The sequence below is a fragment of the Nicotiana sylvestris genome, chromosome 9 (genome assembly GCF_000393655.2).
Source record: "Nicotiana sylvestris chromosome 9, ASM39365v2, whole genome shotgun sequence".
Classification (NCBI taxonomy): Eukaryota; Viridiplantae; Streptophyta; class Magnoliopsida; order Solanales; family Solanaceae; genus Nicotiana; species Nicotiana sylvestris.
In genome coordinates, this window is record NC_091065.1 from 183,442,676 (window position 1) to 183,470,077 (window position 27,402).

The window sequence follows — 27,402 nt, forward strand, 5'->3', positions numbered from 1 at the left end:
AACTTTTCTTAGCCAAACACGTAATCCCCCTCTCGCTCATATGACTCAGTCTTCAGTGCCACAATTCTGATAAAGTATCACTTTCCACCAGATTTATGGAGTCATTAAGAATAGAGCCTTGTGTCACATATAATTGACCAGACTTTACTCCCCGAGCTACTACTAACGATACCTTGGTGAGCTTCCATTGGCCATTCTTATCCAATGATACTTTCTATTTATATGTTTGGTCTTAGAATGAAAAGTGGAGTGCTTGGTGAGACAAATAACACTCTAATTATCACAAAATAAGATGTTGTGGCTAGAACTGAACCCGCCAAGATGAACCTGTCTTGAACCTCGCTCGAAGCTGGCTCTGATACCACTTGTTCTTCTATGACAGATTCAAACTTCAAATACCATTGTCTTGGAGCTTGTTTCAATCCATACAGGCTCTTTTTCAATTTGCAGACATAATTTTTTTCCCCCTTAATTATAAAGCCCTCAGGTTGCTCCATATAAATATCCTCATCTAAATCGCCATGGAGAAAAGCAGTCTTCACATCCATCTGCTCAACCTCTAAATCTAGACTTGCAGCTAAGCCTAGAACCACACGAATAGAAGACATCTTCACAACAGGGGAGAAAATTTCATCAAAGTCAACTCCCTTCTTCTAGCCAAGACCTTTAGCAACTAACCTCGCCTTGTATCTAGGCGCAGAGGTATAGTTATCTTGCTTTATTCTGAATATCCATTTGTTAGATAAAGCTCTCTTACCTTTCGGCAATTTCACTAACTCATATGTGCCATTCTCATGGAGTGACTTCATCTCATCTTCCATCGCTTCGATCCACTGATCTTTGTGAGTATCTTGCATGGCTTCATCATAATTCTCAGGTTCTCCCATGTCAGTCAAAAGTACATACTCTTCAGGAGGATAGCGCATGGATTTTTGCTTCTCCCTTGTAGATCTTCTAAGAGAGGTTTCAGGAGCATTCAAAGTAGTTACCTGTGCAGAAATTGGTTGTTGATCAACCATAACTTCATCAACTGGAGCATCCATAACAAAAAGAACATTATTAGTTACTCATTTATAGAAGATTCCCGGTAAGACCATGGCCATTAATTACTCATTTAAGAAAGAGATAAGAGTAATTTAGTCATATAAATCTTATGATTAATAAATGTGTCAAGAATCTTAAACGATATATAAAAATAACTGTTAAATATTTGAAATAATTAATATTCAAAGTGAATATTTTAAACTGCTCTATCAAATAACGTCACTAATATATTCCCTTGGTCCTTTTTCATTTGTCGCCTTAGCCAAAAAATCAAAAAAGGTGTTCTAAAATATTTACCACTTTATTAAATTAAGAAAACATTAACTACTTTTTTCTTCTTCAATATTTCTACTTTTTTCTTCTTGTCAATGTTTCTTTTTCCGTGACTTCTCTGCTATTATATTTCCTTTCAAAAACTGTTGAGATTATGCTATATTCGAGGGTCTATCAGAGACAACTTCTCTACCTTCACAAGATAGGGATAAGGTCGACGTACTCACTACTATTTTCAAACTCCACTTGTGATATTATATTAGGTATATTGTTGTTGCAATCCCATTCCTACTACCTCAAGAAGACATATAGTTATTAGTTACTCATTTAAGGAAGATTCCCCGTAAGACTGTGATCATTAATTACTCATTTAAGAAAGAGTTAAGAGTATTCTAGTCAGATACATCTTATGATTAATAAATGTGTCAAGAATCTTAAACGATATATAAAAATGACCGTTGAATATTTAACATAATTAATATTCAAATTGAATATTTTAAACTGCACTATCAAATACCATCACTAATATACTCCTTTGGTCCTTTTTCATTTGTCTCCTTAGCCAAAAAAAACCAAACAAAATGGTCTAAAATATTGACCACTTTATTAAATTAAGAAAACATTAGCTACTTTTTTCTTCTTTAATATTTTTAAATGCTTCTTTTCCGTAACTTCTCTACTATTTTTCTTTTTCAAAACTGTTGAGATTATGATATATCAGAAGGTCTATCGGAAATAACCTTTCCACCTTTACAAGGTAGGGGTAAGATCGACATACACACTACCCTTCCCAAACTTCACTTGTAAAATTACACGAGGTATATTGTTGTTGCAATTCAATTCCTACTGCCCCAAGAGGACATATAGTTATTAGTTACTCATTTAAGTAAGATACCCAAAGACTATGATCATTAATTAAATTACTCATTTAAGAAAGAGATAAGAATAATTTAGTAAGATACATCTTACGATTAATAAGTGTGTCAAGAATCTTAAACGACATATAGAAATGACCGTTAAATATTTAACATAACTAATATTCAAAGTGAATATCTTAAACTGTACTACCAAATACCGTCACATAAATTTAGACAAAAAGAACAATATTAGTACTAGTTAGAATCCGAAATGGACATGTGGCTTTTAAAAAAGAAGAGAAGACAGCTGAAGTTGAACTGACAAAACGCGCGCCTTACGTTTAATAAAACCATTTCCTATTCCATTTGGATTCGTCCTCCTATATCCAAAGTCCAAACCAAATTAGGAAATTGTTTTTTATTTTATTTTATTTATTTTAAATTATAAATTATTATAAAAAGAAAGTCATAAAACACCACATCATCCCCAATTCAACACAAATTCCCCCAAAAACCTCACGAGAAAAAACACACACATATTAAAAAGGGCAAAAAAAAAAAAGTGGCCAAATCAAAAGTCGCGTATTTTGAAACCTCTACGAACCTTCTTTGCCAGAAGAAAAATCCAATCGTAGATTTATCTTCACACACACACACACACACAGAGTTGGTGTGGTGAAAATTTTGTGATCCTTTTGGGTTGATGAAACGACAGCGTATTGGAATCTCAGAGGACTCGTGAATTTCTAGGCTTTTTTTTTGTTGCTGGATTAGGGTTTCATTATTTGATTGATTGATTGATTGATTGGATTTGGTGAGAATTCTAGTGATATTATTGCGATGATGATGACGGACCAGTCATCGCAGTATTCGTTACCATCGGAGGATTCCGCGGTCGAATTTGGGATGAATTTTGATGAGCTAAGCATGGATATTGACGATATATGGAAAATTATTGACGAGGACCCCGATCCTTCTCTGCCGGTAAATTTTCAATGAATTCTTTGTATGCATTGACAGTGTAAAAAATCTTTACACAATCAAGTCTTGGTAATCTGGTAAAGATGGTAACCAATCTGCTAGTACAGGTTAAATTTCACAGGTAGTATACAAAATCTTTACGGTATCAGTATATATAAGTTAAATCTTTTTGGTAAATCAGGGTTTTACTGTGAATTGAGCATGATCATTTAGTAATAATTTTGTTAGTGGGTAATTCTCGATTCAGTCGGAACTGGACATGCACCTCTTAAACTTTTCTTTTGGTGTGTGTGCGTATATATATGTAAATAAGATTATTGTATAGGGATTCAAAATTTGGGTTTGATTTGGATTGAAATTTAAGTTATATAAACTTACAGTCTAATGAATGTTACTAGCCATTTATGTTAGACTAATGAGCAATGCTTATTGACTAAAGTTACCTACAATTATTTTTAAGTACCGAATTGTGTAAATATTTTTTACGCTGTAAGCGCGTGGAACTTAAACTCTCTAGATTTTGCTTTGAAAGAAAATTTTGTAAGAATTAAATGAATAATTGAGTGTTTACTTTTAGTAGTTTAATGTTTAAGCTTTTAGATTAGATGATTGTACAATTCGGAGATTTTCCATTTAAGTTGGATACATTTGTTGATCTTTATTTATTACGCTCTCTATTACGTCTGACATTACTGACATTCCTTTTAGTCTGTTCCGAAAAGAATAACATCTTTCTCTATTTGGAAACTATTTTAAGAGTTGCGTCTCCATTTACGCTTAATGACATGACTTGTTTGGTCTCACTCGATATAAAAGCTCATTCATTTACTAAGAGAGAGAAAATGTAAAGACATGTGGAACTCCCAACTGACTCATTTAATTATTGGTAGTACGAGCGATATTGGTACTTTGCATATATTTAGTTTATGTGTCAAAAGTCTTCCCTTTATTTATCTTAACTCAGTGCTTAGTCAAACACTTTCACATAAACTGGAACAGAGTGAGTACGTCATAATGTTGTCAGTGCCAATCATTTTCTTCACATGGGAGAGTTTAGCTAAGCTGTTCGACCTTGCCGTGTCGCATTAAGTTGCTGGATAGAGGTCCAGTAAAATTGGCTTTACTGCCCGTGAAATAGAAAATATATTATATAACCTCGATAGATAGTCATTGAACTGAAAGAATATTTATATGTTTGTAATGGAATCTCATATACCTGCCTCACATTATAAGATAATTTTAGAAGAAATAAAAAATTCAACATCTTGAATAAAGAATAATCTCGTGAAAAGACTTTCAAATAAAAGAATTTAGCACTTTTAGACGTGAACAGCGAAATGTCAGTTTTTATCTTGCAAATTTCAGCTAGTGTCATCTTGAAAAAAATCTAATTGCATCTTATTTTCATGATATCTTGCTGCGTAGGATCATGACTCATGAGCTTGCGAGTTGTGGTAATTAACTAGGTTCTGTAGTTACTGGAGATGCATGGCTATGGAGGTGACCCTTGTTCTTTTTGTTGTGTCGTTCAAGGTAGCATGGTGGTAACATGAAAACTGTAAATGTCAAAACACTATGATTATGCTAGTTGAAGGTCCATAACTATCAAATATTTCAAGGCCACTTGTATTATAAGACTGCATATTTTCACACTTCTGTGATGCCTGATTGAATAGCTTCTTTTACTAGTGGGCCTTTTAGCGACGCTCTGTGAAAAGAGAAAGGAAGAGAGAGACTTTTATTGAATTGAGTATTAACAATATACAAGATGGACTTCTTCTACGGGAGTCTTGGTCTCTCTCTCTCTCTGGTTGGGATAAAATAGGTGTAGTAATCGTTTGTTACATACGATGATTTAAGTAATTTTTTAATTTTATTGTAGTACTTTATTATTATTATTATTATTGTTGTTATTTTTATTTTCGATAATATTGGCTTGAGATGAGTCTATATGGAGTAACATGGTCAGTGAGGATTCATATAGTCAACCCCAACTTGTTTGGGAATGAGGCCTAGTTGTTGTAAGTATATAATATTATAAAATGGCCTATGGAATACCTTGAAATATTCTGTATAATCAATATAACATTTCCCTATGTAACAGATAGCATGTGCAGACTCTGAGTCATAATTATAGATGCTTCTAATAAGGTACCTACCTCACGTTTTTTGCCAGTGGTCCTTAATTGACCTTTAGGATGAGATTAATTGCTCTTTGGGAAAACTGGGTCTACTGTGTGATTATTGCAAGAAATTAATATTAGAAGACTTATCAATGAAATACAGAACCTTTTTAGTTGATAGATTCAGGCTTGGTATCTGTTGTCCCATTTTCAAGTCGAGACTTGTAACTGTTGAGTCTGATTGGGATTGGGATGGCCCATTGTGGAGCTAATTAGGTTGGGTGAACTAAGAGCTACTGAAGTAATTTGGTTAGCTGAATCTTGAAATATTAAGGATACTAACGTGTGATTTCTTTGAATACTAGGTAAAACCTTGCTAAATTTCTTTAACACATTAGACTGTTTGAAAGAATACTCCTAAGCTGTTAGATGCTGAGAAATTTGATACCAATGGTTGGTAATAATATGGTCAGAAGCATTAAGGATGTCTTGTGCCTTTTCCAGTATCTGTGGATGGGGTTCTTTTGAAGTATCTGTGGTACTTAAACAGACACATCACATTTGCAAATTTTCATAAATAAAGGGCATGTTGGCAGAAATAATTTGTAGATGTGTTTGACTAAATTGAACAAATGGAAATACTAGATACACTTGAAGTCAGTGAATGTTCAGTAATACATAATATCGATGTTTGGTACTATATTTTAAGTATGGGCTTGTCAAAATGAATAACTTTACTCATGGGATTACTCTTATTTTTAGACATTACACCTTGTAAATTCGAATGGCTTGTTGATTAAGTACTGAGCAGTCGGTTACATTATTGTGTCCAAGACCAAGAGGTGTTGGACCTAGACCCGTAAACTGTTTAAATTGTCCATTGAATGTAGATGGTTAAAATTGATGTCAGGTCAGTTAAATTCCGTTGTTAATGACAAAAAGCTTAATGATTGAAATTATGCCATCAGCTTCACGAAGTAAAAACACAATATAGGTTAAGTAAAGAATATACTGCGAAGTGCTTTGCTTTCAATCTTCGGTCTGGAGATACATATTGTAGATCTGTCATTGGATCACGTGAACAGTTTGGTCTTACAATGCTTACCCAGTTTGTCAATGATTTTAATATTCGGGTATCCTTTTGCAGAGTATGCCAGAGGTTTTTATGCCAAATGACATGGGACAAGGTTAGCTGGTTGCCGACTTGGATACTTATGGAATTTGATGTTGTTACTAACTTGGTGTGAGATTATGGTGCTTATTACTCATCGTGATATTTGATTCTTGATGTTTATGCTATTTTAAGTAGGTTATTCAGATTTGGAGAGAGCTTCATTTTCTGGGGGTCAATTTCTTGGACACATTGGAGTCTCCCCTTCTTCCAACTCAGAAGCTTCAGATTCTAGGACAGGTGTTTCAGATGGTTCATCTGATTCTGCAGGGAATTCAAATGTTGATGGTGGGAAGCTTGAGTTTCAATTAGGGATAGACTCTCCGGTACACAGTTTCTGTGGAAACCTGACTGAACGGAGGCCTGGTCAGGACAATGACTGGTCCACTCATAAGGATAATCTCTCTCGGTGTACTTCATCTAATGTCCAACAAGAAAGTAAGGAAACTCAACCTTCAGATGTCGACTAGTTGTGACACTTGTAGCTTTGCTGCTAATACTGATCATATCAATAATTGATAGAATTTGGACCAGCTATACAATATGTGAAACTCATTAATACCACTGGTTCTCCAGAGCGAGAATCTTGCGCTGAATGTTTCTTGACCTTTTTAGTAGGCATTTCTGTTATTCTCATTTTTGCTCTGAGGTCCTTTTCTGTTGTAAGTTTTCTATTTATTCATTTTTGTTTTTAATCGCTTCGAAAAACGTCATTGACATTTTAGGGTTGCTGCTAAGCCAATCAACTATAGAGAACAAGTTGAGAACCTCAGAAACATTAGCTGCAGAAGAAACATCAAGCATTGAAGTAGCTGCATCTCCAAATGATGAACCCTACGCTGGGTTCAGTTTATGTCAGAGTTCTGATACTTTGCCCGAAAGTTGGGACAAGTTTCCACAAACTTTCCATGCAGATTCTTTCTCGAAGCCGGCTGCACTAAATAACCTTGATTTTGAAATGCTGTCTCACAATGATAAGATGCTAAATATAATGGACGGACAATTGGACCATACAACTGGGATTGCAGACTCAGATACAATGGCATATGAGAATTGGACAAGAACAGGTGAAGGAGTTCAGCAGGTTCCTGAGTGTTATATGACTGCAAATTTTGGTGTTGGGGAGCTCAGTGCCTATCGTAGTGGTGGTATCCAAACATCATTAAATAATGGCATCTTGTCCTCCAGGTTAAGAGACAGCAATAAGGTGCAAAAGATGTTTCCTCAGCCTTTGCCTTTCAGTGGGTCAAGTTTCCTTATTCAAAACCACCAGTTACATAGAAGGAATGACAAAAATGAACTGATAGGTGGTGCTGATATACCTACAGTTTCTGGGCTCTCAAATTCATTTGTTCCTGCTCCTGCAACTGCTTTTTCAAGTACCGATTTTATGGTTTATCCAAAGGTTGAAAATGATATACTTCAGTATGATAGGTCTTCTCATCACCTTGATAATTTCAAAAAAGCTTCTTTAGAAAAAATCATTCTGGTTCCTCAGGATCACCACACTGATGTGAAGGGTAGAGAACTGCCTGTCTCATTATCATCAACTTCAATGAAGAAGCAGTTCAGCTGTGCAATGTTAGAAAAGGGGCAAAAGCACAGTTCTTTAAAATTTACTGGTTCTCGCCTATCTACAACCACTCATCGAGGAGCTCAGCGAAGCTTGTTGCCTCAAAGAAGCCATAGTGAGGATGATGATGATCTGTGCATTCTCGAGGATATAAGTGCACCTGCAAAGGCAAATCCATGTGCTAATGGCAAGGCTCTTGTTGCTCTACAGCGTACTACAATTACTAACTCTTTCATTCCAGCTGAAGTGGGACAAATGAGGCCGAAGTCAAATGATGAGCTTGTTATTTATCGAGCTGCCTTGCAGGTGAGGACTAATAGCTGGCACTATTTCAATACACACGTGTTGCAAGAACTGTGCTCTGAAATGTTGTCATACTATTTTTGCTGTTTTAAAATTAATATTTATCTTTAGCTGTTTCTCTGGTAATTATTCGCACCCACTTGAATGCTTTTTTTTTTTCTTGTATATCTTTATTGATAATAGTTCTGTAAGTTACAAAGATGGGAGTTGAAATCCTTTAAGCATGTGCAATTCAAGGGATCTGTTGGATTCTTTATTTTTATGCTGACCAATTTATTGTTTGCTGTGTATGTGGATGATCAATACAGAAAATTCCTTCTCCTGACTTTTAAAAGCTGTCTGTGTTTAAAGTTCTTTATGGTGGAACATGATGACACTAAATGGGTGCCTTTTGTGCCCGTGAGAAAATCTGCCCTTTTTCACGTAAAGAAATAAATTCTGATTGGACTAAGGCTGTGGTACCTGTTGCAGGATCTTTCTCAGCCGAAATCAGAAGAAAATCCACCCGATGGTCTTTTGGCTGTTCCTCTATTGAGACACCAGGTTCAGCACTGTTTGATGGTTTATGTTTATAGGAATTATAAGTTTCGATTTTCTAACTGCAGCATGTACCTGAATTTATTCTTCAAGATGTGGAGATCACTAATATTGTACTGAGGGCGTCTACTTGAATTTTTGGTGCAATTGCCCGGGAATTGAGAGAATTAAATTTTACTAAAATAGTTTTGTTAGCGCCAAAAGAACTTAGCTGCTGACAAAATACATCAATGATATGTGAATTCTCTGAATTATTCTATTGGTTGAACATATTGTGTTGTCTGAAATGCTGTAGCTTATCTGAAGATATGGTTAAAAATAGTTACATTATAACTGGTACTAAGCCAATAACTCCTTTCGCTGAAAACATCCTTGTGGAACTTTGCATATGCTTGTGTATTTTACTGCCCTAGATTATTGTTCGGGTGTTTCATTTTTCTTTATCTGCTTCTCTATCTCTTTTTCTTTTTTCATTTATTCATATTGTAGTTTATAGCAGGCTGTTTATTAGCAGGCTGTTTAGGTTCTCAATGCCTCTTCCTCCTCCTGAAGAAGAATTAACCAGGGGAAAAACAAGAGATAAAATGTATTATATGTTGAATTGGTGTGAGGAATTATCTGAATATTATCCATTCAATTTACACGCAGCGCATTGCTTTATCATGGATGGTCAAGAAGGAAAAAGCTGGTGTACCCTGTTGTGGTGGGATTCTTGCTGACGATCAGGTAACTTTTTGACACTTTAAACTTCTCGATGTTTCATCTGTCTACATGAGAAGAATTGCCTTCGAAGTGGTCACCCTTTTCTTAGTAATCTTTTTTCTTTGGGTTGTTGTAGGGACTTGGGAAAACTGTATCAACAATTGCACTTATACTCAAAGAAAGGTCTCCATCTTCGAGAGTTTCTACAGCCATGGCCAGACAAATTAAAACGGAGACATTGAATTTGGACGATGATGATATTTCATCTGAGCTTGACAAGTCAAAGCTAGGTGCCTATTCTTATCAAGTCAATGATAATTCTAGCACAGGCAGTAAAACTTCTATGCATACAAAAGGGAGGCCTGCTGCGGGCACCCTTATCGTTTGTCCTACCAGTGTCCTTCGTCAGTGGTCTGAGGAGTTACACAATAAGGTAACAAGCAAAGCAAATCTTTCTGTCCTAGTATACCATGGTAGCAATAGAACAAAGGACCCTATTGAACTAGCAAAGTACGATGTGGTGGTCACAACTTATTCAATAGTAAGCATGGAGGTCCCTAAGCAGCCTCTTGTGGAAGATGATGATGAGACAGGAAAAGGAACTCATGAATCACCTTCTAGTAAAAAGAGAAAATCTCCTTCGAGCTCAAAGAAAAGTTCATCAAAGGCAAAAAAAGAAGTGGAGAAGGAATTGCTTGAAGCCACTGCGCGCCCTCTTGCAAAGGTGGGATGGTACAGGATCGTGCTGGATGAGGCTCAAAGCATCAAGAATTACAGAACCCAAGTAGCTAGGGCTTGTTGGGGTCTTCGTGCTAAACGTAGATGGTGTTTGTCAGGGACACCTATCCAAAACGCAGTTGATGACCTTTACAGTTACTTCAGATTTCTCAAATATGACCCATATGCAGTGTATAAACAATTCTGCTCCACAATAAAGTTTCCAATCCAGAAACATCCAACAACCGGGTACAGAAAGCTGCAAGCAGTGCTTAAGACTGTTATGCTTCGTCGCACTAAAGGTGAATATAATAACTTCAGCATGTACTTTTCCTCTATAAGCTGCATACCATTTTAGACAGGCTTGCTCCTTACATGGTATAATATGATTCACTTGTGGTTGCATCTTTTTTTTTACGCCAAACCATTCATGTCTATTTCTATTTCAGTACTGATAAAGGGTAGAGGGCCTGCGAGCACTCTTCTAGCTCCTCATTGCCCCAACCTTTCTTTTTATACTTCCCGCATCAGTATTACATGATTCCAAGTAAAGTACTATATGGTGCCCAAATTATGTTCTAAGTTACAACTTATCTGGAAAAAAACACTTATGTGCTGTAAGTTACAATTTTCCTCCTCATCCTTCACTTTATTCTGAGTTTATCCTCAATTTATCACTTCTCTTTTCATATGGTCTTTAGTGTCCCTCCAGTAAGGAAATTGGAGCTAAAATCTGACTTCATGTGTGAGACACGTGATGTTCACTTGGGTAATTTTGCTTGAAATTGTTATTTTAAAATGATTTTTTAAGGAAATAGAAGTAACCAGGAGAAGAGAAAAAAAGCAAAGAAGAGAAAAAATTAATCTTTCTGACTGAAAAACAAGAGGAAAAAAAAAGGAAGGAAAACGAACAGGAAAAGTATAAAGTGGAACATATGATTGCCACAAATCCAGGTCCTTTTCTCCATGCAAGGCTCCTCCATGGCTTCAACCACCTCTATAGTCAATCCTGACTCCAACATCTACAGCAAGTCCTGCCCACTGTTTAGTCAACACCACTCCCTTGTGCCCCAACCTGGAACTCCCCTACCTGAGTTGAGCAATAAATATGCAACCTCCTCCGCCACCCTAACTTCAAAATCAAGAAACTTGCATCCGTCTAACACCCGCACAAATTCTTAATCGAGAAAGCCAAAAGTGATAAGCAAGCAAAAAATGTAGAGGATATAGGAATTCCGAGAGTATCAGACCCACCATCACAGTGCTGGGGGACCACTTGTAGATATTTGTTTAGCGGCTGCCGCTGTGGTGATTCAGGCAGGAGAGTAGGGGTAGGTGCGGGGGACACATGAATGGGGAGAGGAGAGGGTGAATAGGAAACAAAAAGCTTGAAGGAGAGGGGGAAAGAGGGGAGGGGGAGATGGGGTTGTGGATGCTGCGATTTTCAAAACCATACAGCTAAATGGGATGAGCGAAAAACAGGTGGGTTTGGTGGGACATAGAAGAAAGCAAAAGTTTTTCTTTTTCTTTCCTTTTCACTTCTTTTAGTTAACTGTTAAGGTATTGTGTTTTTTCAAAGTTACACTTGTAAATCATCATGCTTTACTATGATTTAGCACCAATTTGGCTTCTGGCTAGGATCATCTAAAATTAAAAATGTTATATTGATGATGCTATTGGGACAAAGTGATAGGTAAGGACGAAATTGTAGCTTCCAACATAAGTTGGAACATGTAAGTGATTTACTCCAAATTTCCTTGTATTCTGTGCATTGTGCAGATGCTAGTAGGGACCTTTTGTCCATATTAAATTTTAGAGATGTGTCCTAATAGAGTTTGTACAGTAAGGACTTTCTTGGTGCGTTACCATTTGTTTGCGGTATAAGTTAGTCCTCCATTCCCTGTTTGCTCTCCTATGCGTTGCAGATTCGTTCTTGGAATTATGCTTATTTTTTTAAAGTAATTTCAAAGTTTCTCTTTTTCTTCTTTGGAAAGAAAAGGATCATATGGTCTATTTGGTTCATCTGAGCCCAATTATTGTTCTTATCTTTAACATGTTGCGCACTAATGTTTAGACATGCAGCTTTGTTCGACTTGTTTTGGCTATGTGTGCTTAGATTTTCAAATGAAGTGCTAAAAGTCATTTGCTAGTCAGCTGTTTGTATCTATGAGGTGCTTGTAGTAATGAACATGACAAACTCAACTTGGTTTTCTGGTGGTCATTGTCCACTTTTACTGTTGTACTGTTTGCATGTCTGACTTGTCACTTTAAGCGCACAACTCTTAAATTTCTATATTGAGGATTAACGCTGTCATTATCTGATCAGGTACATTTATTGATGGAGAACCCATTATCAACCTTCCACCGAAACGAATTATACTGAGAAAAGTTGATTTTACTGATGAGGAACGAGATTTCTACTGCAGACTTGAATCTGAATCACGTGCTCAGTTTGCTGTATGTTTCGACGATATTTTATACCCAGTCTTCAAGAACTTTGGCTTTTGAATTCTTCTCTTTCTCTTAACATATCAATTTATGGACAATTCAGGAATATGCTGCTGCCGGGACAGTCAAACAAAATTATGTCAACATACTGCTGATGCTTTTACGCCTGAGACAAGCTTGTGATCACCCTCTTCTTGTTGGAGGGTCCAACTCTGGTTCTGTTTGGAGATCATCTATTGAGGAGGCCAAGAAATTACCGCGAGAGAAACTAACTGTTCTTTTGAATTGTTTGGAAGGTTCTTTAGCAATTTGTGGCATTTGCAGTGTATGTTATCACTTGGCTCTTCTTTAATATATGTTTATGTCAATCTTATTACTCCTTTTTTTGTTGCTGCTCCTTATTTGGCGGCTTTATACTTTAGGTGGTGTTTTTAAATTGTCACCTCTAGCTTTTTGCTCTCTGATCAACTGTTATCCGCCTCAGCTTTTCCCTGAAAAGAAACAACCCCATTGAACTTAAATGTTTTTATCTATTTTTTGATGATACATCCTCGTCTAATTTGAAGGAAGAGTGAACCAAAAGTATTGGGGTTTTAAGCTACTACTTTCAGGTTCTATATTAGCTAAGGATAAATTTGTGAATGTTACATGCACAAGCATTCATGCTCTGCTAAATGCATGCATGGTTCAGTTTAACATTGAAGCTGATCCACAACTAGAAAGGAGGATTTTTACAACTTAACTTCCATGTAGAAACCTCTCAGTTATTAGGACACTCAAATCAATTAGGCTTTGTTGCATTTAAGTGGAGTAGAGTAGAAGGGCTGGTATTTAAGTTGAGAGGGTAAAGAGGCATCCACCGAGTTTAAAAACCGTGCGCCTCTGGGACTCTGGGACTCGGGGATTTTTTGGTTTTTTTCCATGCAATTTGCAAACATCAACACCAAAAGTATCATTATTATATGTAATGGGTTTTTATCCTTATGATTGTAGCATTTTTAATATCTTTGTTCCCTGTTCTGGGTCGTCTATTAAGAATCTGCAATTTTGAGGTTAATGGTGAGATACAACCAATAGTGGTGCTTGCCTTTGTTAAGCTAATATAACTTATTGCCATTTCTAGTTACAAACTTGAACTTGCTTTGATAATGCTCAAGTGATTTGCTCTGTTCAAGGCAAAATAGAAATAACATTTGGAAAATAGTGCTTACAATTTGGTTGATTACGTACTACAGGTTATCAGAGAAATGTTGCAACAACAATTGCTTTTAATATGTGATACCAATTTTAAAGTAATCATTTCAGCCTATAATGTTTTCTAGTTGTCTGCAACTTTACTATTTTGATCTGTCTCTTACTACATTACTCTTTATTTCTCTTGTCTTGGATTTCTCTGTTATGGATCTCCTTATTTCTTCCTTACCTCCTTATGCATTTTGGTAACAATCTTGTAGGACCCCCCTGAAGATGCTGTTGTAACAGTTTGTGGACATGTCTTTTGCAATCAGTGTATTTGTGAACATCTAAGCGGCGATGACACTAAGTGTCCTGTATCAGCTTGCAAAACTCAGCTGAGCGTTTCTTCAGTTTTCTCTAAAGCAATGTTAAGTGATTCTCTATCTGATCAGCCCAGTCTGCAAAAGAACCCCGACTGTGCTGGCTCTGAAGTGGCTGAAAGTTCAATTTGTAGCCCATATGACTCATCCAAGATTAAAGCTGCTCTTCAGATGCTGCAATCTCTGTCTAAACCGAAGGCGTGCACTATGAGGGACTGCATTTCAAGATCAGATGATGAAGGAACTTCTCCGTCAGAAAATAAATGTGATAATCATGCAGAAGAATCTAGGATGAATACAAGTTCCAAAGATACAACCACAATCGTTGGAGAGAAGGCAATTGTCTTTTCTCAGTGGACGGGGATGTTGGATTTGCTTGAAACTTGTCTGAAGAGTTCCTCAATTCAGTACCGTAGACTTGACGGAACAATGTCTGTTCTTGCTAGAGATAAGGCTGTGAAAGATTTTAACACACTTCCTGAGGTTTTAACATTTCCATCTTTTTGGTGTTGAATATTTTTCTATCTTTTTAAAATCCCAGGACTAAAATTGAAGTTTTACGCAGGTATCAGTCATGATTATGTCTCTGAAAGCTGCAAGCCTTGGACTGAACATGGTTGCAGCTTGTCATGTTCTTCTCTTGGACCTTTGGTGGAACCCTACCACTGAAGATCAAGCAATCGACAGGGCGCATCGGATTGGACAGACCCGTCCTGTTTCAGTTTTGCGGTTGACTGTAAAAGATACAGTTGAAGATCGCATATTGGCTCTTCAGGTATTACTTTATTTGTAGTTTTGTTAAAGCTTTTTGTTCGTACTTCATCGTAAATTTGCAACACGCCTGAAGTGTTTCTATCAATATAATGATAAACATGGATAGTCATGATCTTCTGCTGAAGGACTTGGATGTCAGCATATGCAGATATGCTATCACTGGGTTTCATTACTTGTCCTAGTTCAAACATAGTCCAGTTTGCGGTTTCCTTTTCTGCATCTTTGCTGGTTTCTGACTTCCTCTACATTTGAGAATTCTAATGTGGTATCACCGATTTTCACAGCAAAAGAAAAGAGAAATGGTTGCTTCTGCATTCGGAGAGGATGAGACTGGTAGCCGACAGACTCGTCTCACTGTGGAGGACTTGGAGTACCTTTTCAAGATTTAATCAGCATCTCATTTTTTGCAGTAACCTGACATTTTAATGCCAGCCAGCTTGGGCTGTCTTAAATTTTTTATTTGGAAACTGGTTTAGCAGCATACATAATTGAGGCTTTGGTTCTTAGGTCCATAGTATTGACAGAAAAGATGACCTTACTAAACAATGATTTTGAGAATACCTTCAAACATTCATATGATCCATTTTTTATAGCTATTGGTTACCTTGTGCAGAGGTTGGATTTTAGTCGGCTACACCCAAATGAGGATGAGACTTTAGATGAGTCTCTGTAGATTCTTTGCTTAGAAGATGTAAATGATAGTTCCTGTGGCTTCTGCCATGTTTCTTTTTTCTAGGATAGGATACTTAGGAGTACAATGTATTAGTAGTTTAAGTTCTAGACAGTATATTACTTCTAGGTTTTTGGGTTGTAAAATTCACCTTCAAATTTAATTTAATACAGAACTATGCCGTCATGGCAATTCTTTTTCATTTGAAGTTTCTATAAATTGCTTGTGTGTTACTGTGGCTTATACCTTGGATGTAAAGTTCTGGGATCCTGCCAATTCTATTCTATAACATTGTGGTTCCTCCCTGTGCCGAAAACTTAAATGGCTGACGGTGTTTGACAATCAAGTCAAGGTAGGGGACACACACAAATATAGTTGTACATTAAGGCGTCACTTGGTTCACATGCTGGTTATGCGACGATTATAATACAAGTCTGTCTTTATTGATCATATGGATTGCTTTTCGTGACTTCTCTTTCCATAGGCAGAGATTGCAGTCTAACCAGCTTTCTAACTTTAGGGGACCGGAATCAGTCTTTTGATGAATTGTTTATGCATTAATATTAATGAAGGAATTCTTTATGCGATAAATAGCGGTATGTCTCCCCCCACCTTCAAAAAGACAACAGAGCAAAACGAAAATATGTATTTAGAAAATGATTTGGTTTTAATTCTTTTTTTGTTTGATGTGCTAGTTATTAGTAGGTGTATGATGGTGTTTGCTTTGGGCACAAAATTTTCCCTTTTGAGAATTCAATGCGTCACCATGTCTAATGGAGGATGGGGAAGATCAAAGTATGAGATACCAACACGGTACGATCGCTTAAACGATCCAAATCTCTACTTTTTATACCTCTTTGAACTATGGACCAACCACAAAATATAAGAAAGTAATAACATTTGCAGGGTAAGGCTGCGTACAATAGATCCTTATGGTCCGACCCTTTTTTGGACCCTGCATATAGCTGAAGCTTTGTGCAGCGGACTGCCGTTTCTTTAATTGACATTTGACTTCGAGTCAAAAGAATCGTTATACTCTAACATGGAAATCTTTAGACATTTATAAGAAATGCATTATAAGGACGATAAAACTATGGGAGTAATTGCAATGGGCAATTTGGAAATAGTTTTCCTTTTTGATTTTTTTTTGAGTAGGGGTGAATTGATATTGTTAAGGATGAAACATGGTAACAAACATGGTCCCATGGTCTAGTGGTCAGGACATTGGACTCTGAATCCAGTAACCCGAGTTCAAATCTCGGTGGGACCTTTTCTTTTTGTACAGTAACTTTTTTGTCAAGTGCACAAAATTAAGTTTCAGCTATAAAAGTAACAAAATTAAGGCACATAAGGGAATATTACCCTCTTCTCCTCATCCCAAACAGAAATTCAATACTTTCTGATTTGCAACTCTATGAAGCTGTAGTGTAAGTGTAGTATTTAATCCTGTAGTATTTATTGACATGGTCCCATGCATAATGCTATAATGGCTACATATCCAAAATAACCTTATACTCAAGATTTCAAAGCCACTAAAGTTAAACGGGGTTGATTGAAAGTACACACAACTCTTTTGCTTCAAAATAGTCAGAAGTCAGAACCATTAAGCATAAACATGTTCTTTTTTTAATAGTGGTGTTTGGGCTTCTCCTAAATACCTGCTATATACCACCAGCACGGGTATCGGATAATTCTGTCGAAACAGATCTAGATAATTCTGCGAACAAGGAACCAGCCCTCTTTAAGAAAGCTTTGCCTTATAGGTGCTGCCTACTCAATCGAACAATGATCAACAACAACGACCTAGTATGATCCCACAAGTGGGGTTTAAGGAGGGTTGGACATACGCAGCCTTAGCCCTACCCTAAAAGGGAAGATAGGCTATTTCCGATAGACCCTAAGCTAAAAAAGATGGAAGTCACTCGAACAATGCTCAGAACACAAAAGTGTGTGCAGTTCCACCCTCTTCACACAACCAACGCCCTGAAAAGCACGGACGAGCCACATGTAACGAAACTTGCACGTGCGACTCTGGCTGGGATCCTGGTATACTGTACTAATATGTGTAGGTTCCGTAATAATATGGAAGTCACTCGAACAATGCTCAGAACACTAAAGTGTGTGCAGTTTCACCCTCTTCACACAACCAGCGCCCTGAAAAGCACGGACGAGCCACATGTAACGAAACTTGCACGTGCGACTCTGGCTGGGATCCTGGTATACTGTATTAATATGTGTAGGTTCCCGTACTAATATGGAAGTCACTCGAACAATGCTCAGAACACTAAAGTGTGTGCAGTTCCACCCTCTTCTCCAATGCTGAGTCACAACCACGGACGAGCCACGTGTAAAGAAACTTGCACGTGTGACTCTGGCTGACTCTGGCTGGGGATTCTGTTATACTGTAATAATATGTGTAGGTTCCCGTAATTCGAGACAAATAGGAAAAAATCACTGAGCATATGATTCATCCAAGATTCATTCATAAGCAAATATGCAATCTTGATATCTGCTCTCTATAGAAAGCTTTGCCATCTGAAAAGTACTGATAATCCAATCTAAATCAATAGAGAAATATTTTTAAAGTTTGCATCTACCACAAATATGTCACACACTAATGAACTAGAAATATGATTAATATGAACTAGATATGAATAGAACTCAAGTACAGATTTCTCAGCACCGATCATTCAACCAAGCCAATATGTCACTACGAACAATCTCAACATTTTCATCAGTCTCTCCAAACAACAATGAATGCATCATACCCTCATAAATCTTCAATGTCTTGTCTTTGCATTTAGCCAACTGATACAATTCTCTACTCACTTCTGGATCAGTTACAACATCAGCACTTCCATGTAAAATCAAGAATGGTAAATTCACATCACATAGTTTGCTACTAACATAATCTGTCACACGCAAAAGTTCAAGTACAGTACCTAATCTTGGTTTTCCAACATACCTATTAGGATTCATCCCACCAATAATTTTCTTTTCTGGGACTTTTACAGATTTGTCCAATAAATCAGCTGTTGGTACAATAGCCAAAGTAGGTGCAAATCTTGCAAGAATAGTTAAAAATTGTGGAATTGGCCATCTTGGTCTAACTTTATCTGAAATTTTACACATGGGGGCTATTAAAATTGCACCATTAAACATACTAGGACTTTTTAAGTGAATCAAAAGGCAAATTGCACCACCCATTGATTCACCATATAAGAATTTAGGCAAATCTTGAAATTCAGGATTTTGGGTTAGGACAAAATTGTAAAAAGACAAACAATCATCAATAACAAAGTTAACATTAGGTACATAAGCTTTAAGACCTTGTGATTGGCCATGACCTTCCAGATCAAGGGCAAAACAGGCAAAACCATTTTTGGCTAAGTGAATTGGGGTTGCTTGAAATGTCCAACTGATGTCATTTCCATAGCCATGTACCATAAAAATGATGCCACGTGGAGGGTTTTTTGCAGAGGGTAGCCATGATCTTGTGAATAGGGTTAGGTTTCTTGGTGAAGTGAAAAAGGATTTAGTAGATTTGATACCTTGGAGGTTATAGTAATCTTGTTCTGTTGGAGTATTTCCCCAGTAATAGAGTTGGGTTTGAGGAGATTTGTTGTTTTGGTTTTCCTCCATTATAGGTAGATGAGGTCTTGATTTTCCCTTTGTGTGGAGGAAATCTCCGTTTGGCTGTGAAAAAGAGTGGTCTATATTTTTTGTTCTCTTTATTATCCTTAAATAAGGTTTTATTCGTATTCGCATTTAAAAGGTTTTTTTTTGTATCTCATCCGGTGTCCGATTATAGTAATCTTGTTTTGTATTGCATTAGAAGTCCGATTATATTCAAATTTGCGCTGCGTAGGGCTCCATTCGGGGGGGAAGCGCTCCCTGCCAATGTTTTTTTGGTCAAGGACAAAGTTCCCGTGTGAGCATAAAATTTAGAGTTTTTTCAAATTTATTTTCAGATATTTATTTGTTTATAAATTTTAGTAATTATTTTTTGGCAAATTTTTAAAACAAAATCTTCAAATCTCAAAAATAGTTTTTTTAATGGTAATTATCAAATTTTACTAACAACAACAATAACAACAAACCTAGTATGTTCCCACCAGGTGGGGTCTGGAGAGGGTAGTCCGTACACAGACCTTACCACTACCTAACAGGTAGAGAGGCTGTTTCCAATAGATCCTCGGCTCAGGAAGGGTAATAAGAAGAGGAGGGAAGCAAGAAAGGGAGAAAGAGGGAATAGAAAAGAAAAAAAGGAGAGATAAAAGGATAAGTAGTACCAAATAATAGCAACATAGAATACAATACCTGATGCGAACAAAACCACATAACGTAATAAAAATCTAAGAATATGAAGGGACATGCGTTCTACTAATACTATCGGTGAGCAACTAAAAATTACCCATTAATCTCCTACCTTAATCCTCGACCTCCACACCCTCCTATCAAGGATCATGTCCTCAGTGAGCTGAAGCAGCGCCATGTCCTGTCTAATCACCTCACCCCAGTACTTCTTAGGCCTACCTCGACCTCTTCTCAAACTCGCCATGGCCAACCTCTCACACCTCCGAACAAGAGCATCAATGCTCCTTCTCTTAACATGTCCGAACCATCTCAGCCTCGACTCTCGCATCTTGTCCTCCAAACCGGAAATTTACAAAGCGGAAATTTATAGCTTAAGTTAACAAAATTGCACTAAGGCTGGACATAAATCCTAAAAACAGTTCTAAAGTAGTTTTTGAAGTTTTCTACTAACAAAATTCAAATTATTTTCAAGTAAAATGCATGTCCAAACACAATTACAATTTTCAAAAATATTTTTTTTTCAAAGTTTCAACCAAATCTATTCCAAATGCCAGCAAAGTGTGAAGTGACTTTACTTGGGTGTTCATGGTTTAATTTGAACCTATTTTTTGTTTTACAAAATAAAATCAATTACTCCATTTGTGCCTTATTTGACACTATTTCTTTTATAATACGTTCAAAAAAAGTGATATATTTTATTTCTTGGGAGGAATAGCCGTTCGTCATAAGGTAATTTTGAGCTAGAAAGAAAATGTCGGAGGCAATTTTAGCTCAATAGGTGAACGGGGACATATTTGGCCTTTTTTATAATACATTTAAAAAAAGTGATATATTTTTTATTTCTGAAAATAATTTAATTTTAAAATTTTCATCTAAATTTTAATAATATTTTTTATAGCTACACAAATATTTTGATATGTTTGATGTCACAAATTTTAAAGTCTACATTTGTCTCTTAAAACGAATTACCAGGCCAAACCATGTTGAATCAGTATGTCTAAGTTTCGAATGAATAAAGGGATAATTTCATAAAAGTACAACTGAACAAAATACATTTCAACCGCTTAGCCTAAAACAATATCTTCATCGGATGGCCCAATAAATATTAACAATCAGTTCTTTTTCTAGCAATATGATATCATTCACATGGTATGACAAGATTTTTTTCACTCTCTCAAAGTTACAACTTTTCCCTCCCTCCCCCCACATCCCCCACATTCCCCCTCAAAACTTTTGTCTATGTCTTTGTTTCTCTTTCTTCTCCAACTTAAATACCAATAAATTATGTATTAAATACATATTTTCTCCTATTTTCTCTTTTTCTTATAGCAAAATATGATTTTTTAATGAAATATTCCAATCTTCTATTACTCTTTTAAAAGGTAAATCATTTGGGTTTTCACATATTAAAATTGTTAATCAAAATTTAAATTAAAAGTGAAATTTCATGTGCAATTGCTGAAGCAATCCAACAAGATAAAAGAAAATTCAAAATTTGATTAAAAAAATTGTAGAATCCCTCTAGCAGATATAAAAACTTTTTCATATTTCACATAAAGAAAAAGAAGAGAAGAAAGTGGCAAACTTTCATGGAGGCCTCTTATGTAATGACACTATATCTAGATTCTTATAAACTAAAAAATATATAATTATATAGCATTATACATAAATATACACATTTATACATAAGTATACAATACCATATAATTGTATATGACCACTAGTTATACAATATTTTCAGTAGAAAATACATTGTGCCCAACACTACACTAACTGTAAACAATATGGCAACTTGTATAAACATGTATAATACTGTATAAGTGGTATTTATATATTCATATACATAATTATATATTATTATACAATGTCGATACAAACTGCTACATGGTTATGATTTTTTATTCCAACTTCGAGGTGTTGTAGCATGTATTACAACTTTATGCGAACGATTCCGAATTTAATACCCACACAAGATACATCCATTTTTATCCGAGACTTCAAACTCCTAACAATCCTGATCCAAATTTCAAACTTCAAATTCTTCCAAAATTAGTAGTTATTTCTCAGCGTAAATCAAGTTTGAGAGCTAAAGATTTCAGATCTGCGTGAGTTTTCATTTTTCTTTCAAAATCTTCAATTCTTCTTCTGCTTGCCACCATCGAACTTGGCGGGCTTGGTCGACGGAGGAGGACCCTGAGCTAGATTTGTGTAGAGGATAAGGGGAGGAGAAATAATGGAGGTTAGGATAAGAGAGGATGATGGGATCTGTTCGGGTTAGAAAGAAAGAAAAAAGACGTGGTTGGGAGAGAATTGGGAATGAAGAAAAAAAGAAAGAAAAAAACCTTTTGAGTGCTTTGGGCTAACCAATGAAAACTATTTTACAATATATGTACAATCTGGGTTAAATCGGGTAAGGACCTAAAATATGGGCCTAATTTTATTGATGTGTTGGGTCAACTGACAATGAAGGTAATTTTCTCATGAATAAATCAAAACAATTTGGTTTGGTTCGCATGAAATGCAAATACAGTAACTTTAAAAGCTCCATAAAATTTTCTACATGCTCACACAATTTAACAAGAATTGAACAAATAAATGTACACCAAATTTATTGAAACATTCTCATTTGAGAAATCATTAATACTTTTTATAAATCTAACAACAACCTTCTGTTTATGTAGACTTTTACGCTTACCCAAACTTTATGATTAATAGCCTGTTTGTTTAAATTTTTTGGGCGAAAAGTGCTTTTTTTTGGGCCAAAAATATTTTTTTTTTTCAAAGTTAAGATATTTGCTTAAGCTTTTAGAAGGATAAAAAGAACTTTTGATTAGAAGTAGAAATAATTTTTGAGAAGCAGAAAAAGTAGCTTCTCTCCAAAAGCATTTTTTGAAAAGTTTGGCTAAACGCTACTCCCTCCGGTTCACGCTACTCCCTCCGGTTCACAATAAGTGACAAGTTCACTTTTTCATTTTGGTTCAAAATAAGTGACAAGTTCACTTTTTCATTTTGGTTCAAAATAAGTGTCCAGTTAGGTAATCAAGAAAAAATTCAATTTGTTTTTACTCTTTTACCCTTATGTGCATATTCTTAAAAAGTTTTCTTACTCCTCACTATAACTATGTGACCAATATTTAAAAAGGTTAGTTTAGTCATACTAGGTATTTTTGTATAGAATTTAGCATTTTCTTAATGGACGTGCTAAAAAGAAACTGGTAACTTATTATGAACCGAAGGGAGTAATTGCTACTCAAAAGTATTTTTCAAATTAAGTAATCAAATACAAACTGTTTCTTATCAAAAGTATTATTTTAAAAAATATAAGAATAAGTTGATTTTAGAAGCTTCCGCATATATGCGATAAAGCAACAAACAAATGGTTTTAAAGAACTTCAAAAGTGAAAGAATACAAAAAGTTACTGAGCACTTTTAATATTACTCTAGAGATATGGTTATGTGTTTTCTACCAAAAATATGGTGAAATGGATGATGTTCCTTCACTTTTAATTAGAGGCATCAGATTCTGACTATAGATCGATTTTTTATGACTTTTTGGAGAGACAATTTTGGCACTTTGGACGAGTTAGTCCTTTAAGTTTGGACTATCATTCAAAACTGTCCTTAATCCAAACTTTCAAAAGTAATTATGTTTGATTGTTCTCGTTGTATCGTATTGTATTGTTATTCCAAAATAATAGTTATTTTGATTGTTTCATTAAAATTGGTTGTATTGTATTGTTAAATTCATTGTTCCCTTTTTTGAAACAACCGATTTGATGTGGTGAGATTGTTTCCTAATATTCTTTCCAATTATGGCTTAACTTGTTACTCCATAGTTCTATTTTACTCTTACTTTTTTTCTATTTTAACTCCAAATCTCCAACATATAACCTACTTTGTTTTTTTCCCAGAACTTTTGCCGCCAACGTTAAAGGCCGCCTTCTCTTTTGTTTTTTCTGTTAATTTGCTTTTAACTCAATTCTAATTAGTTGTGCTCCTTTCTTTTGCCTTCTTCTGTCTCGCTCCTTTGTTCTGCTTTCTTAAGGTGGCTTGCCTTCTTCTGTTTTGTTTTTAAAAATTATTTTTACGCATATTTTTTGATAAATTTAATATTTAAACAATTGAGGGTAGTTTAGTAAACTTATCAGTTACAGTACAATATGATACAGTCAAATCAAACAATAAAATATTATTTAACAATAACAAACAATACAATCTATCCAAACATTATATTTATAAAACGGTAAAATACATTATAAAATGATGGGGAACAATGATCCAAACAGAGTGTAATAGAACATGACAATTTCACTGAATTTATTGTTGATAACTCATCCCCAATTTGAAAAAGAATAAACAAGCTAAAGTGATTGTTTTGTAGTAACAGGGAGGACTAGATATTTTTCAATTCTATAATTGAAAAATAGTCAGTTTCAAATTCCACCGTTGAAATTCCATGATAACGTCATGGAAATTGGAATATTATGGATTTTGAAACTCAATAACAATAGTTATTTTTCAATTACAGAAGCAAAAAAATTCGTTATTTGTAAACGAGGAATTTTCAGAAACCACTATAATTTAGTGGCTATTAACTTCCTACTAGTATTTGTACCCGCACGATGTGCGAATAATATTTTGATCTTGCTAAATTTTAATTAAAAAAGTCATATGAATAATTATTGGCAGAAACTCAAATATTATAACTCCATATATAATTGGAGATACAAACAAATATAAATATAATATTGATTCAAAAATTAATAATACTATATGAAATAATAATTAATAAAAATATATTTAGCAATATTTTAATTTAAATTACAAAAAAAATATTTTATTATTATCTCAACAAAAGTACCTCTTACAACATTAACTTACATCTTTAATGTTAAAAGACATACTAATATGTACATACCTGATGATTTATTGACACCAACATATCATCACTTTAGGGAATTATCAACATATGGAATAACTGGATTAGAATTAACTCAATGATTTTGATGCCACTTTAATTTTAATCACACAATCCTGGTTGCTTTTAACAATTTAAATGATACTTTTAGAACATAGTGGGCTATTCAGATCACTATTTGTAAGCAAGAATATTAAACATTTCAACTTTATGAGTATTATTTTAATTAGCAATTCATTTCGTAAGAATCGAGATTTTTTTCAATAAGTTAGCTGTTAATCTACTTTTAATATTTCTCTTATACTATGCATATGTCCTAAAAGAAGATGAGTTCCTATAGCTTGGTTGGTAATTCTTATTAATTAAATTAATTTGCATTTGCTTTTTGTAATTCGCTTTATTATGTGTGAATAGCAATTCCAAATAATACAATAATATTCCTCTAGACGTTTACTCTGTTCAAATTTATTCCATTCTAATTTACACGTATATATCGACCTCAACAGTTGCTCAATCAATTGGTTAAAATAATTTTTGAGAGCATAAATATCAATAACTGACTAAAAAGTCACAGACCATACCTGAGCTATCAAAAAAGAATCCATACTCCCAATTCCTATCTAATTTAGCATAGCAACTACTAGCATCAATTAAAAAAAACTAAAAAGTATACATATTGCTTTCAAATAACTGAGATATAAGACAAGCTATAAAATTTTGGATAATTAATTTCACCGTAAGGTAATACAATTGATATTTCATACTTAAAAATATTATCCTCACAAAATAAATTGATGTATAGCTTGCCATTAGTTCCTCCTCTTCTTGTGTACATTTATGATTAATTTAATTCCTTCTAATATTATCGAACTTGCATTAAAATGATTGAACCAAACTGCATGTCCATGACCATTGTCCTATTGAGAATCACTTATAATTGTTCGAATCCAAACTATATATATCACACATCTTGATTCTCAAACTTGTAATGTTAATTGAACAAAACATATAGATTTATGTTTTAAATTAATTTAAAGTATATTTTCTCACAATATCTCTATCCCCTCTTTCTGTATTATTTCTCTTACAATAAAATTTTATACAATTCTTTTATTTGTAATGAAGTTTAACTTTTAATTTTTTATTAAAATTATTTACATAAAAACTTAAATTATATTTTATATTTCTAATCTATTTCTTGAAATTATGTCAATTGTCTATGATTTTGGTTTTAATTTTATCTATATATATGGATTCTCAAATACGTATATCTTATCCATATATGACTTTTCTTATTATTAAAAGATTTTCTCTTTTTAAGAATCAAATAAATATTATCCCTCTATATATCTCTACACTGAAATTACTTATTTACATTTTTTTCTCTTTTTCTTTTTAATTCTTTGTTCATGTTATTATGTTAACCATAACTTAGAATAGTTCATATCCTTGTTCACTACTCGTGTTATAATATATTATAGCAAATTTGACTTTTCTTTTAATTGTAATAACTTTTTTATTTATTTTTATTCTCTTGTTCTACTACTCATACTAATATTTAAATTTATTAATAATATTATTCATTATTATTTATTTATTATTTTTATTTATTAATTTTTTTACAACTATAAATTCTCTCACACTATTTCTACTACCTCTTTGAATATTAATATTTCTACTATTAAATCTTATAGAGTTATTTTATTTTATGTTTAATCCAATAATAGAAAAAATAGAAGAGCATCTACTCATATTTTCTTATACTTCACCAAAATTTTGAGGTGTTGTTTTTATCCTTGGAGTTTTCTTTTCCTATTGAAAAGCTTGGATAAGATTTGGTTTGTTTGTTTTTCAATTTAAAAGCTTGAAAAAGAATTGAATCAATTTATTTAAAAATAATAGACAGAAAATACATAGATTATTCTTATTTTTCGTATTCCTCATCTTCTTCTTCGGAGCAACAGTAGTATGTGCTAATAATACTTCCATCTATATTGGGATGTTGCTTTTTACCTTTAAATTTAATTTTACTTTAATTTATTAGTTAAGATGGGCAGTAGGCTATATCCTTAGAAAAAATATTCACTTTCTTTCTGTTCATATTCGAAAGAATCTTATTTTCTATCTTTCAATTTAAATTCAAAAAAATAAAATTTTACCTTTCAATTTTAGTTAAATATTATTCTAAATTGCTAAGTTGCTTTATAGTAACTTTTCAATTGCGCTTAGTCATAGTGCAAACTTTATTTCTTTAATATACATATAGATTATTTATTATTAGGAGCAATAATAGTATGTGTTGATAATACCTCCATATATATCTTTATAATTAGTTAAGATTGGGGTGTTGTTTTTACCTTTAGATTTAATTTAATTTTAATTTATTAATTGAGATAGGGCAGTGGGCTATATCCTTAGCCAAGTGACTTTATAGTAGC

The 27,402-nt window shown here is 34.4% G+C and overlaps 2 protein-coding genes and 1 non-coding gene across 4 annotated transcripts; 2 read left to right on the forward strand and 1 right to left on the reverse strand.

Annotated features, from left to right (window-relative positions):
* Positions 1–2,672: 2,672 nt before the first annotated feature.
* On the forward strand, positions 2,673–15,931 carry LOC104231294 (helicase-like transcription factor CHR28). Of its 2 annotated transcripts, none has more exons than XM_009784265.2 (12): positions 2,673–3,158; positions 6,426–6,465; positions 6,585–6,887; positions 7,175–8,328; positions 8,797–8,868; positions 9,511–9,588; positions 9,701–10,583; positions 12,608–12,738; positions 12,833–13,054; positions 14,184–14,768; positions 14,851–15,060; positions 15,344–15,931. In XM_009784265.2, the coding sequence occupies exons 1-12, from the start codon at positions 3,015–3,017 to the stop codon at positions 15,446–15,448; spliced, it is 3,927 nt and encodes a 1,308-aa protein (XP_009782567.1). In that variant the 5' UTR covers positions 2,673–3,014; the 3' UTR covers positions 15,449–15,931. The 2 variants fall into 2 exon arrangements, with proteins under 2 accessions (XP_009782567.1, XP_009782572.1); XM_009784270.2 differs by having other exon boundaries at positions 6,588–6,887.
* Positions 15,932–16,927: 996 nt separating this feature from the next.
* Positions 16,928–16,999, forward strand: TRNAQ-CUG (transfer RNA glutamine (anticodon CUG)). Its single transcript has one exon. It is a non-coding gene; the product is annotated as a tRNA-Gln (tRNA).
* Positions 17,000–18,272: 1,273 nt separating this feature from the next.
* On the reverse strand, positions 18,273–19,440 carry LOC104231305 (caffeoylshikimate esterase). The gene has a single exon (XM_009784278.2). The coding sequence runs from the start codon at positions 19,369–19,371 to the stop codon at positions 18,406–18,408; it is 966 nt and encodes a 321-aa protein (XP_009782580.1). The 5' UTR covers positions 19,372–19,440; the 3' UTR covers positions 18,273–18,405.
* Between the last annotated feature and the right edge of the window lie 7,962 nt (positions 19,441–27,402).